This window comes from Aulonocara stuartgranti (assembly GCF_965226115.1).
Source record: "Aulonocara stuartgranti genome assembly, chromosome: 23".
Taxonomy (NCBI): domain Eukaryota; kingdom Metazoa; phylum Chordata; class Actinopteri; order Cichliformes; family Cichlidae; genus Aulonocara; species Aulonocara stuartgranti.
In genome coordinates this window covers 51,419,624-51,433,082 of record NC_138958.1, presented here as the reverse complement: position 1 = coordinate 51,433,082, position 13,459 = coordinate 51,419,624, and the positions used below count along the sequence as shown (strand labels likewise).

The following is a 13,459-nucleotide window of genomic DNA, read 5'->3' as shown; positions in this document are numbered from 1 at the left end:
TTGTTAGTCATGATGACGGCGCGTTAACGCTGACAGCACTAAAAAAATATAAAGTCGGGAATTTGGGATTTCTTTGGCTTCAAACCAGATGAAAGAGGTAAACCTAAGGATGTAACCAAAGCGGTGTGCCACTTGTGCAGACGTATAGTGCGAGCAAAGTACTCAAACACGCCTGACTTGCAAGAGCATGTACGTGTCAACCATCCGGCTGAGTATGCTAGGCTATCAGCAGCTCCTGCAGCTCCATCAACAAGCATTTGGGCGCACTCTGAGGAGGGGGCATTTGCTCGCAGATGAAAGAGGGTGCTGTTAAAACAGCGCTACTATTGTTTTTTTTCTGTTGACCGCTTCTATTAGCTCCATCATTATTAGCAAACTTACTCATGGCCAAATAAATAAATAAATCGCCCTCGTAAAAACTATCGACGACGCTGAGCTAATCCATATATTCGTCAAAAGTCAGGTAATTCTAGCCAGTAGAATGAAGCTTTGTGCACAGAGGTACCAGCATCATGCACTCACAGAGCAGACACTCTCGTTTGCTTGATGGCCTTTTTGGGCATAGCTGCTGAGTTCCACATGCGTGGTTTCAGAGCATTCTCTTTCCCAACGCGTAACATGCCAACGATTTGCCACGTCCCGAGGCGTCTCATAGTAACACAAAAGGTAACCTTCCGCGTCCCTATGATACGTTCCGGACTTTGGATGATGCTCCCTGTGTTTTCCAACTCTAACCCTAACCTTAACCACAACCTTAACTGTATCAGATAGTGCTTTCCCAAGCAAACCATGATGAGAAAGTAAACTAAGTTTACAACAGTTCTCGTGTTTCCAAAGGCGTAACATACTGACGATTTGTCACATAGTGTCGGTATGTTACGTTTTGGGATGAGAACGTGTCTGTGGTTTAGTTAGTCTCACAAGTGTTGGTGTTTAACCTGCTCAGAGAAGCGCTGCTTGGTCTGGATCTGATAGTGTTCCTCTGTTGTCACACGGGTGATATTGGCTGTGGCTGCCTGAGGTAACGTCTCCACCTCTTGGATGGCTTCCATAGAAACACTTTGCGGAAGTACCCGGAAGAGTGACGTCACATACATGATGATACTCTTCTTGTCAGGGTGAGCCACTGCCACATCTGAAAAGAGTGAGAAGAGTGAAGTTTATCCTAAATATCACGAGCCACTTGTGATAAATGTCACCTAATATGACAATAGAGCAAACGTTTCTGGAAAAAAAAGTTCTTCAAGACCGAAAGTTGTCTGACGAGGGTGATATGTCCAAACTATAGATATAAAATAAACTATATTCACGTGTGTTAAAATACGACTGTATTAGATGATTATTTTGGCACAGAAGGAATCTTCACTGGAAGATGAGCCTGGTATGAAAACTACAGATCAAAAGAAAGACCCTTCAGTGAGTTCACCAACTACCTGTCCACTGTTCTGACACTCCTGTCACCATAATGTTTTCATTAGCGATAAACATTGGTGTCCATTGTGTCTGTGTGGCATTCAAACCCTCACACATGCTGTGATTCAGAAATAGCCGTCCCATGAAGCAGCTTTAAGGTGAACTGTAAGCTTACATTTGAGTCACTGGAAATAGAGAACTGTTAAAAGAAATGCATGTCAAAAAATTGTAAACTGCCAACAAAATACTTTTGTTCAATTCAGATTAAAGCTAAGAACCAGCTGTTTAAATCATATTCAGTATGTAGTATAACAGCAAGTTAAATAAGCAATAGGTGACTTCACTCAGAAAGTCTTCATTCAAAAACGTCACTTTTTGGCATCTAAGGAGCTTGGAAAGAAAAGCGTCTGGACTTCTTTAAGTTTCTGTCACGGAGCGCTGTGCGGCAGGCAGGAGTAGGACCCAAAATGCAGGACTCACAGGCACGAGGGAATGAACTCAAAACTCAGCTTTATTTGCTGGCAGAACAAACATATAAACTAAACTAAACTGGGAAACCACAAACAAAGAACTCACAGAGAGACACACAGGGAGATCCACACAGCAAGAGGGACGACGTCACAGAGAGCACAGGAAAACACAGGGCTTAAGTACACGGGGAGTAATCAGGGAATGGGCCACAGGAGGGAGACACAGCTGGGAGCAATAAGGCTAACGAGACAGGGGAGAGGTAAAACTGAACACACTGACATGAGACATGAACTTTCAGAATAAAACAGGAAACTGACACAGAATCAGACAGGACACTGAACATGACAGGCAGACTCATGAGCAGACACAATAACACCATGGACAGACAGAGGGAACACAGAGAAGTGGGAGCAGGCAGGCAAAGAACAGAAACCTAACAAATGGCAAAATCACAACAGAATACACACTCGGAATGAACAAAAGCATAAGGAAACACAAAACACTGAGTCCTCAGACTCAGGACCATGACAGTTTCCTTGAAGACGTTTCACCTCTCATCTGAGAAGCTTCTTGGTGGAGAATCCCACTTTTAAGCCCCATGGGAGTGTCCCCCAAAGGGGACCATGGACCCCCTATTGATCCTCTACCTAATCACACAAGCCAGGGTGTGAAACTGGGTGTGGGTCACAATCAGCCAGGGCTTCGGGTGAGCTCATTGTGAAACCTGGCCCCACCCTATCACGTGATTTACTGAGGTCAAATGGCCCAGGATGTGAGTGGGCGTTAAGGCGTCTGGGAAGGATCTCAAAACTGGATTATAGATGGCAGACAGTTGGTGTGGTAAGCTCCGCCCTCTGTTCAAAGATGGTCATTCACAGTGGACATAGATGCTTCTTTCACTCCTCTTTCAAACCAGATGCTTTTCTTTCCAGGCTCTTAAGACTACGATGACCTGGATGATTGAGGTCATAAGTGATGTTTAAGTGATGTTTAGCTCAAAGGCGTCGACATGCCACAAAGCTAAATCCAGTAACCCAGGCTATGTCCACACTAATTTTCTTTAATTTTAACATTCTTTCCTCTCCCGTCCACACTGAGACGGCGTTTTTGCTCATGGAAAACGCAGCGTTTTCATAATGCTCTCGAAAACTCATACATTTCACAACGGTGCTCACAGTGTGGGCAGCAAAAACACAGACTTTCGGCCATTTTCAAATCTATCTGGGCTAGTGTGGATGTAGCCCCAGGTTCAACTACTACCCAGGGGCCATTGCTACATCTTTTCATTCTCTCTTCTTGCTTTCGTGTCTCATTTTCACTGCACTAGCTAATAAAGATGTCCCCCACCCCCCAAAAATGAACAACAAAAAACAAACAAATAAACAAAATAAATAATTAAAAGAGAGCAATTGCTGTGGGGCAAATGAGTGAATCCCATATAAGATACAAAGATGGCACAGTAGTAGGAGAGGAGCAAGAAAAAAGAAAGACGGATGACGATGGAGTGCTAATGAACTGATTGCTGTGGTGATGTTAATAGAATGATGTGTGGAGTGCAGTTAGCTCACAGCTAAGAATAATGAACAGGACCAAGAGGAAATAGTCTGTGCGGCAAGCTTGCCAGGAATGATGTGTGTCATTGCAATTTGTGAGAGAAATAAAGTTAGAGTATGAGTCACACATTTGGCTGTGGAATACTGATTTATCACAGAGAAATCTTATGGTGTTATTGTTTCTCTGAGAAGAATAAACAGTTCCATAAATAATGCCACCATCTGCAAGTGTGTGTATACATCCCTCAGTGGTTTAGACTCTGTAAGTCCAATCTGTGATCTCCACTTTAATCATTTTACCACGGCTCTGCTACATATGTATGCATTTTTATGAGGTATTGTGGGAGTTTGTGTCAGTGTATACTGTACTTTTCAGGTGTGTATAAGCGTAATGTATGTGTGTCTCTATGCCTTGAGGTAATTAAATCTGTCTCAGTAACCTCGCATTATGAAACTGTCATTAGTGTGTATTTAAACAATTCTTCAATTTATTCCTGAAAAAATATTTGATGAAATATTTTCAGAGACTAATATTTATTCCTAACAAATCCTTTCATTTAGTTCGGGACTTTGCTGAGTCCTGAATGAAATGTTCAGAAAAAATCTGAAAACAGTTTGTGGGAACTACATCTAACCAGTATTCCACAGTTTGCTAGTGTTTTTTGGAAAATATGGCTTCCAAGAGATAAAGTTTCCGACCTGAGCTGCATTGCTGCAGCTGGATGTGCTTTAATGGCCGGCTGAAGAAGAGAACAAAGACAACAGTGCAAAACAAATGAAAAGAAAGAGGAATTAGAGAGAAACACAGGTGAGAGAAATACACAAAAGACAAGACAAACAGTGGGAGGAGAAAAAGGAAAAAAGTACTAATGAAATCAAGAACAGGGTTATATGCAGGATAAACGCCCTATGAAGGTCTTCATCATATAAATACAGCTCTCAAAATTATCAGCAACGTATAAACTACAGTGATTAAAGTTGAATTCTTTTAGTGCCTTTTTAAAATCACAACAGTGTGCTTTATATGCACAACAAGGAAGTTCAAGGGCTTTTGAAATTCCTTTGAGTAAATATTAAACCAAAGAAAACATTTTCTATGATACTGACAAGAAACCTTTTCAGTGCCAATAAAAGCTAGTCACATCACATACTCTGCAGTAGTGTTCATAATGTGCCTCTTGATCACCACTGAGTGAGCTGACTGTTGACACCTCAGAAGCTGGTAGCATACTCCTCAAAAACAGAAACTGTACATTAAATGGACTGTCTAAGGACTGGAAGTCCACTCACTTTTCTTTTGCCTTGTTCAAGAGTTATCGCATCTACAAGATTTTCACAAATTTGACCTCTGAACTCTGACCTTGAGGCCAAGGTCACTGTGCTTCAAACTCATCCAAGAGTCTTCATAGATGCACATATGGTATCAATATGAAAATACTGACCTCCTTCTTGAGTTATCACATTCACGCGATTTTCATGAAAACTTGATCTCTGAGCTTGAGGTTGTGGTCACTGAGATTCAAACTCAGATTTTTAGTAGATACACCTATGGTATCAATTTGAAGCTCCTACAACCAACGTTCCCTCTAAGCTGCGCGTGAGCAGTTGCGCTCTGCTGGCACGTCTCTGCGCACAGAAAATCTGCGTTGCACACAAAACAAATCTAACCTGAATTGAAATTAAAATTAAAACTTTAACAATTCTGTTTTGCAGTGTGAGTCAGTGACTGGCTGCTCCTGTGTGGGATTAGAACGATGCCACCTTATCCCACAGTCCAGCCAATGATGCGATTCACATTCATATATACGCAGCCAATCAGCGTCGCTGACAGGCTGTGACAGCGTCCTTATGTGCGACACCGGTGTTTTAGCAAAGCGGCTGATGTGGAGTGAAGCCACGTTAATGACAACGTGTACAACCATTGGAGACGTGAGCAGGACAGACGAACAACTGACGGACAAAGTGTGGACTTTATACCAGTTTTTAAATTGTGTTGATCGGCCACGTAAAACCAGAGTCATGATAAAATATCTGCAATGTTTGGTTTTCTTCCTGAATACTGTCGTTGTTTATATTTACTGCAGGAAGAAACGGTAAAAACGGCGTTTTATAAGGAAAACGCTCGAAAGCCTGTGAGCAAAAACAAAACTCCCAGCCTTTCCTATTGGTGGAAAAATGTACCATGTGGACCAATCAAAAAACGATATGGCAACATGGCCTTTAGTTGTTTAGGGAGGGGGAAGTTTTAGGAGGGACGGCGTGTTTGAGATGTGAGAGATTTGAGACGTTTAGTGTGTAGTTAGTGTGTAGTTAGCGTGTAGTTAGCGTGTAGTCAGTGTGTAGTCAGTGTGTAGTGAGTGTGTAGTGAGTGTGTAGTTAGTGTGTAGTCAGTGTGTAGTGAGTGTGTAGTCAGTGTGTAGTTAGTGTGTAGTCAGTGTGTAGTTAGTGTGTAGTGAGTGTGTAGTTAGTGTGTAGCCAGTGTGTAGTTAGTGTGTAGTGAGTGTGTAGTCAGTGTGTAGTCAGTGTGTAGTCAGTGTGTAGTTAGTGTGTAGTGAGTGTGTAGTGAGTGTGTAGTTAGTGTGTAGTGAGTGTGTAGTTAGTGTGTAGTGAGTGTGTAGTGAGTGTGTAGTCAGTGTGTAGTCAGTGTGTAGTTAGTGTGTAGTTAGTGTGTAGTGAGTGTGTAGTTAGTGTGTAGCCAGTGTGTAGTTAGTGTGTAGTGAGTGTGTAGTCAGTGTGTAGTTAGTGTGTAGTGAGTGTGTAGTCAGTGTGTAGTCAGTGTGTAGTTAGTGTGTAGTCAGTGTGTAGTCAGTGTGTAGTTAGTGTGTAGTGAGTGTGTAGTTAGTGTGTAGCCAGTGTGTAGTTAGTGTGTAGTCAGTGTGTAGTCAGTGTGTAGTCAGTGTGTAGTTAGTGTGTAGTCAGTGTGTAGTCAGTGTGTAGTTAGTGTGTAGTGAGTGTGTAGTTAGTGTGTAGCCAGTGTGTAGTTAGTGTGTAGTCAGTGTGTAGTCAGTGTGTAGTCAGTGTGTAGTCAGTGTGTAGTTAGTGTGTAGTGAGTGTGTAGTTAGTGTGTAGTCAGTGTGTAGTCAGTGTGTAGTCAGTGTGTAGTCAGTGTGTAGTCAGTGTGTAGTTAGTGTGTAGTCAGTGTGTAGTTAGTGTGTAGTTAGTGTGTAGTCAGTGTGTAGTCAGTGTGTAGTTAGTGTGTAGTCAGTGTGTAGTCAGTGTGTAGTTAGTGTGTAGTCAGTGTGTAGTTAGTGTGTAGTCAGTGTGTAGTCAGTGTGTAGTCAGTGTGTAGTTAGTGTGTAGTCAGTGTGTAGTTAGTGTGTAGTTAGTGTGTAGTCAGTGTGTAGTCAGTGTGTAGTCAGTGTGTAGTCAGTGTGTAGTTAGTGTGTAGTCAGTGTGTAGTCAGTGTGTAGTTAGTGTGTAGTCAGTGTGTAGTTAGTGTGTAGTTAGTGCGTAGTCAGTGTGTAGTCAGTGCGTAGTTAGTGTGTAGTCAGTGTGTAGTCAGTGTGTAGTTAGTGTGTAGTCAGTGTGTAGTTAGTGTGTAGTTAGTGTGTAGTCAGTGTGTAGTTAGTGTGTAGTCAGTGTGTAGTCAGTGTGTAGTTAGTGTGTAGTTAGTGTGTAGTCAGTGTGTAGTCAGTGTGTAGTTAGTGCGTAGTCAGTGTGTAGTCAGTGCGTAGTGAGTGTGTAGTCAGTGCGTAGTTAGTGTGTAGTCAGTGTGTAGTTAGTGTGTAGTCAGTGTGTAGTCAGTGTGTAGTTAGTGTGTAGTCAGTGTGTAGTCAGTGTGTAGTTAGTGTGTAGTCAGTGTGTAGTCAGTGTGTAGTTAGTGTGTAGTCAGTGTGTAGTCAGTGTGTAGTTAGTGTGTAGTCAGTGTGTAGTTAGTGTGTAGTGAGTGTGTAGTTAGTGTGTAGTCAGTGTGTAGTCAGTGTGTAGTTAGTGTGTAGTTAGTGTGTAGTCAGTGTGTAGTCAGTGTGTAGTTAGTGTGTAGTCAGTGTGTAGTCAGTGTGTAGTTAGTGTGTAGTCAGTGTGTAGTTAGTGTGTAGTCAGTGTGTAGTTAGTGTGTAGTCAGTGTGTAGTTAGTGTGTAGTTAGTGTGTAGTCAGTGTGTAGTTAGTGTGTAGTCAGTGTGTAGTTAGTGTGTAGTCAGTGTGTAGTTAGTGTGTAGTTAGTGTGTAGTCAGTGTGTAGTTAGTGTGTAGTCAGTGTGTAGTCAGTGTGTAGTTAGTGTGTAGTCAGTGTGTAGTTAGTGTGTAGTCAGTGTGTAGTCAGTGTGTAGTTAGTGTGTAGTTAGTGTGTAGTCAGTGTGTAGTTAGTGTGTAGTTAGTGTGTAGTCAGTGTGTAGTCAGTGTGTAGTGTAGTCAGTAGTGTTGTTGTGTGTCAGAACAATGAGGCGCCTGCTGAGTGTTACAGGTGTTACAGCAGTGACACATCTGCTGCTGTCAGGCCTGCAGGTATCAGGCTGTTGTTCTCCTTCATCTCATAGTGGACACAAATTATTTTTGGAGTGACACAAATAATCTGTGTGGCATCAGATTAGATGCAGAACAGCTGATTGTTCTGTAAATAGTTTGAAATGTTTGTTTAAAAACACCTTGGCTGCATTTTTAGGTAAACAGCTGCAAAACTTTGTTGTTTGCATAACTCAGTTACTTTTTTGAAGAAGTAACAAAATAATTAATTACCCAACATTGGTCATTATTTACTGTATTTGCAGACAGAGTTACAGACTCTCTCCCAGACCACAGACTCATCATACAGTCAGAGCTTTATTAAAAAATAAAGAAAGTTGTGTTTTCAAAATTGGAGTTGAAGTTATTTTTACTTCCAGTAGTGTTAACATGCTGCAGGTCAGGAACAAGATATTTTAAATATTCATTGTAAGTGGGCTAAAGCAGTTAATTAAAAGTAGTCTAACATAAATGCTGTAATTTGATTATTTTAATAAGCTCAGGGGTTTTGTGTGCTCGCTCAGACACATGAAAAATTAGAGGGAACATTGCTTACACGCCTCATTCTTGAGTTATCACAAACTTGGGTGTCCACTCCGCCCACCTGCCAGAGAGGGAGATGTTAAAACCACAACGACCTTTTACAGCTGAGGGGTAAAAAGCTGTTGATTATATTTACTAAGTCTATTCATCCATCCATCCCCACATTTACCCTGGGGCCTCCTCCAGATAAAACATGTCAGGAAAACCTCATCGAGGAGGCATTCTTGTCAGATGCCTGAATCACTATGATGATGTGGAGGTACCCTACCCTTTGGAGAAAGCTCATTTCCAAAGCTTGTATCCACAATCTCATTCTTTCAGTGATTATCAAAGTTTGTGATCATAGGTGAGAGTAGGGGTAAATGGGCAGCTTTGCTTTTATGCTCACCTATTACTCACTGGACCAGTGCAGCAACTGCTTCACTGCAGCTACATCCCCAATTCGTCTGTCAGTCTACCTTATCCTTCTTCCCTCACTCATAAACAAGATACTTCAGCTCCTCAATTTGGGGCTTGGACCCGGAGTGGGAACCTTTTCTGCCTGAGGACCACGGCTTCAGACACGTCGCTGCACACCCAGCTATATACCACATTATCCAAAAAAACAAAAAAACAAAACAGAGATGAGATTCTGAGGCCACCAAATGTGGGAGCCTTCTGCCACTTGGTTTTGTCTCGAAATTCTATCGATAAAAATTATGAACAAAATGTTTAAAAGGTACTCTGTATCGTGCATTTGCTATTGGTGAGCTATTAGTTTGCAGTTGACTAGTCTCAAGTTGGCTTCCATTCAATCTATTTGTGATTTCATGGTAACTGTGATAAACTGGTAATAAATACAAATCCATCTTTTGTAAATGTGTTGCTATCTACATACACAACTTATATTTAGAGAAGTTCTATCCTATCTTTACTCTAGTATGATTGAGCCATTGAGTATGATTGGGTATTTCATACTAACAATCACCAATAACACAAATGTCTCAAATGTTAATTTTACCCTGTTAGGGATTATAATCTACAGACCGTCAATCATCATCTTTTACCTGCTCCCTTTAGGAGTCGCCACACCAGATCATCTGCCGCCATTTCACCCTCTTCTGTCACAGCAACACTCTGCATGTCCTCCTCTGCTACATACATGAGCCTCCTTTGAGATCCTTTTTTCCTCCTGTCTGTACCCCCATTACTAGAGGTAGGAATCAAGAAAATTGTTCTCTATAAGAACCAGTTCCAGTGATCCAATTCTTGGAATTCTTAGTCTGCTTATCTATCGATCCCGCTTATTGGTTCCAGTTACACTGGAAATAGCTGCATTTTGCTGTTAGCACTTTGGCTCTTTGTAAGCATCTGCACAGACAATATCCTATAATGCTAAGCTAGCCAAGAACCCAGAATGAAAGCTGACGGAATGCTAACCCCCGCAGGCAGACGCTGAACTTCAACAGGTAACAAACTGATGACGACAAAGTAGAACAGAATCGCTCTGAAGTTTCTTTGTGCTATTTTTTGTGTGATTACCTAAATACTAAGAGAAAGTTAACACGTGTCCTCATTAGAATATGGATTTGTGTTGGTGTGTGGGGCCTCAGGTTTACGTTATTAAACAGTAATTATGACACAGTGTGTTTCAGATACTTTACAGAGTAACATGAAAGTAATGTAACAAGTAATATAATGAATTACTTTCTCCTTGGAGTAATTATGTAGTGTACTGCATTACTTTGAGGAAAAGAGTGTTCTTTGTAATATGTGTAATAATTACTTTTTGTGAGTAACGACCACAACGCTGATCACAAAGAAGGGAGATACCTCTAATATGCAAAAACACTTGACTCACAGCATGCAGTTGGTTTACATGAATTTCTTTGCAGTGGCATCATTTTTAAAGTGGAGCCAATGCAAACACAACAAGAATCAATAAGGAATCTAACTGATTAGTGATTTTTATAATGGAATGGAAATCACTGATTAGTGATTTCCATTCCATGGACTGCTAAATTCTTATCAATTCTTATCAATTCCCATGCCTTCTCAATACTGTTCCTGCCCTCATACATGTCCTCTGCCACCCCTGCTGTCCCTATGCAGTACCACGGAGCCTCTCTTGACACCTTGTCATGTGATTTCTCTAGAGGCACAAAGACAGTGAAACTCTTTGTGATCTTCTCTATAGTTTATTCTCTTATCTGGAACACTTTAAGATATCTCGATTGATTACTTTCTGCCTCAGAAGAGACAATGACAGCGACTGTTTTAATAAGCAAACTCACTAATGATCACATTTTTGGAATAATCTTTGACCCAGGCTTTATTCTCTCTAACTTTACCAGACCAGACCATTCCAGCTTTATTTGTAAAGCACTTTAAAAACAACATCAATGGACCTAACTGATGAATAATAAATATGTACAAACAGATAGGAATCAAAAAGCCACAGAACAAGAACAAGTGCCATACTATAAAACAAAATAAAATAAAAAATCAATTAAATTAAATAAACATCCCACATGATGTCAAAGGCCGAGGAAAAGAGATTTAAGAAGAGATTTAAAAACAGACAGAGAAGAGGCTTGTCTGAGGTGTAAAGGCAAATCATTCATATTTTAGGAGCTGTAACAGTGAAGACACGTCTCCTCTTAGCTTATGCTTAGTTTGAGGAGCAGCTGATCAACTGACCTGAGATAAAAGGACGGTTGTAGCATCTCAGAGCGATAGGGTGGGGCGAGATGATTAAGGGCATTAAAAGCAAATAAAATAATTTAAAACTTAATTCATGGGCAGCCAGTGGAGTGAGGCTAAAATGGGAGAAACATACTCAAATTTCTGCATGTGAAAAGATCTGAGGCTCTGTCCTGTACCAACTGTAGTGATTGAGGAGCCAATAACCTCTACATAAAGTGTATTACAGTAATCCAGCAGAGAGTAACAAAGGTGTGGATTACTGTCTCAAAGTGCTGCTGAGAAAGCTTTATGTTGGCCAAGTGCCTCAACTGGAAAAGGCTCAATTTTGCCACTGCCCTGATTTGACTGTCAAATTTCAGCGTCCACCTCAACCCAGAGGTTTGTAATAGTCGGCTTGATGTACTGAACAAAGGAACACAGCTCGACAAAAAGGGTCCAAGTCGTACGCCCAAACACCATCACTTCTGTTTTTTCCTCATTAAAATTGAAAACATTAAGAGCCATTATGTCTCCAAGACACCTGAGCAGCAGTCTAGAAGAAAACGCTTCATTACTTTTAGGAGGGACAAAAATCTTGGTATCGTCCACGTAACAGTGTAATGAAATACAATACGTTCTTACTGTGGAACCAAGTTGGAGCTGGTAGAAGAAAAGAGGAGGGAGCCTAAAACTGAGCCCTGTGGAACTCCACACGAGAAAGGAGCAGAGGCTTCAAAGGCTAGCACAGAAGGTTTGATCCAGTAAAACTTCATGATCGATTGTGTCAAACCCATCGTTTAAATCGCAAAGTATAAAAACAACACAGTCACCAGAGTCGATAGCTAAAAACATGTGGTTAAAAACTCTTAAATGAGATGTTTCAGTGGTGTGTAAGATTCTGAAACCAGACTTGAAACCTCTAGAGTGGTATTCTCTTCCAAAAAGGCCATTCGCTGATTGAAAATGATCTCCAGAAATTTAGAAAGAAAAGGAAGCTTAGCTTAGATAGGCCTGTAGCTAGTGAGAACTGTGATCCAGAGATGTTTTTAAGCAGAGGTTGAACGACTGCATGTGAACAGAAGGCCCTACAGTATGGAGAATCTCTTTAGACAGTCAAGGAGGGACAGTATCATTTGGTGACTTCTTCAGACTGAAGAGTGATAAAATGTTTCTCCCACTGAAAATGCTATGTCTAGATCAACAAAATCAACATTTTGGGGTTTTCTCACCTGGACGATTGAGCATGTATCCAGAAAGTTTAAACTGGTTTCAAGACGGCGTAAATTGGGCAATGATGGATGCCACAGATGATAACACATTTTGTGATGAAAGTATTTGTTAGGAGGTATTCCTCGTATTATTGTGCAAAACCTGTCAAAAAAGTTTCCCTTGACAGTAAGGTAATAGGTGAGCATGTAGTTACCCTCAGGGTCCAGTAGCCTCTCTATCCCCAGGTGTTGCTCTGCCTTACTGAAGGCATGTTCCAGTCGGTCGACTGCCGAGGTCTTCTTCTCCACAGAGCTCCAATCAAAAAGTTCAGGCCTGGCAAGATGAAAGAAAATTGGTAGGTATCATACACACCTTTTATCAATAAAAAGCCTTGCATTCCTCAGTATTTTGTAGTGCTTTAAGGAAATTAGTAACGTGTTAATAGGAAACAAATATCCTACAGCTTATGCAGCTGGGTTTATTTTTGAGTCCTGGAAGTTTATTTGCTGTGGAGTAATATTTTAATGAGATTCACACTCTCATTCACCACATTTTCCCCCACAGCGAACAATAAAAACAGACTTTTATAATGCAAAATAGCATGTTAGAAAATTCTGAGTGAAAACTCCTCCACTGTGCCATTATGTTCATGGTGATGCTTTTTGTTTCCCACTCTGTGTTCTTGTAAGATTTACTTATTTAATTTAAACTCAATCATTCATTCATGTTAGAACTATCACATTCTTTCCTGTAAAAGCTTAGTCCTACTCATGTACACTAATATCAATAGTGTATATGAGTAATGATGAAAAGAAAATGTGAACCAAATGCACTGCAGGGTCCTTTCTGTAATTTAATGATAATTTATGCTGACTACCTTGATTAAACTTAATCAGCTTCTCATCTGCATCATATTAATAGCAATAACTTTATCAGATACACGTCTCCCTGTTATTAATCTACACCAGGATACATCTATCAGCTAGTTTTCTGATTGGGCAGCAATGCACACTCTGTTGCAGTGATTGCCGAAGTGTAGGCTGTGAAGGTGCAGGTGGTGGTGGTGGTGGTGTCTTTACTGCAGGTGGGCTGCAGTAAACAGAAATTTAGTTAGAATAGAATAAAAAATAACAATTTGAGGTGGTAAGTTGGTTATAGTACTCGTT

The 13,459-nt window shown here is 40.8% G+C and overlaps 1 protein-coding gene and 1 long non-coding RNA gene across 2 annotated transcripts in view; one reads left to right on the top strand and one right to left on the bottom strand.

Annotated features, from left to right (window-relative positions):
- Positions 1–13,459, top strand: part of LOC309700347 — a 227,684-nt gene that overhangs the window by 36,442 nt on the left and 177,783 nt on the right. The gene's annotated exons all lie outside the window — the stretch shown is intronic.
- The window catches only part of LOC309700336 (dystrophin-like), a 208,343-nt gene that overhangs the window by 188,606 nt on the left and 6,278 nt on the right, over positions 1–13,459 (bottom strand). Inside the window, 2 exon segments of the mRNA XM_082523857.1 lie at positions 939–1,135; positions 12,508–12,626. Of these exon segments, the coding sequence (XP_082379983.1) occupies positions 939–1,135; positions 12,508–12,626 (316 nt within the window).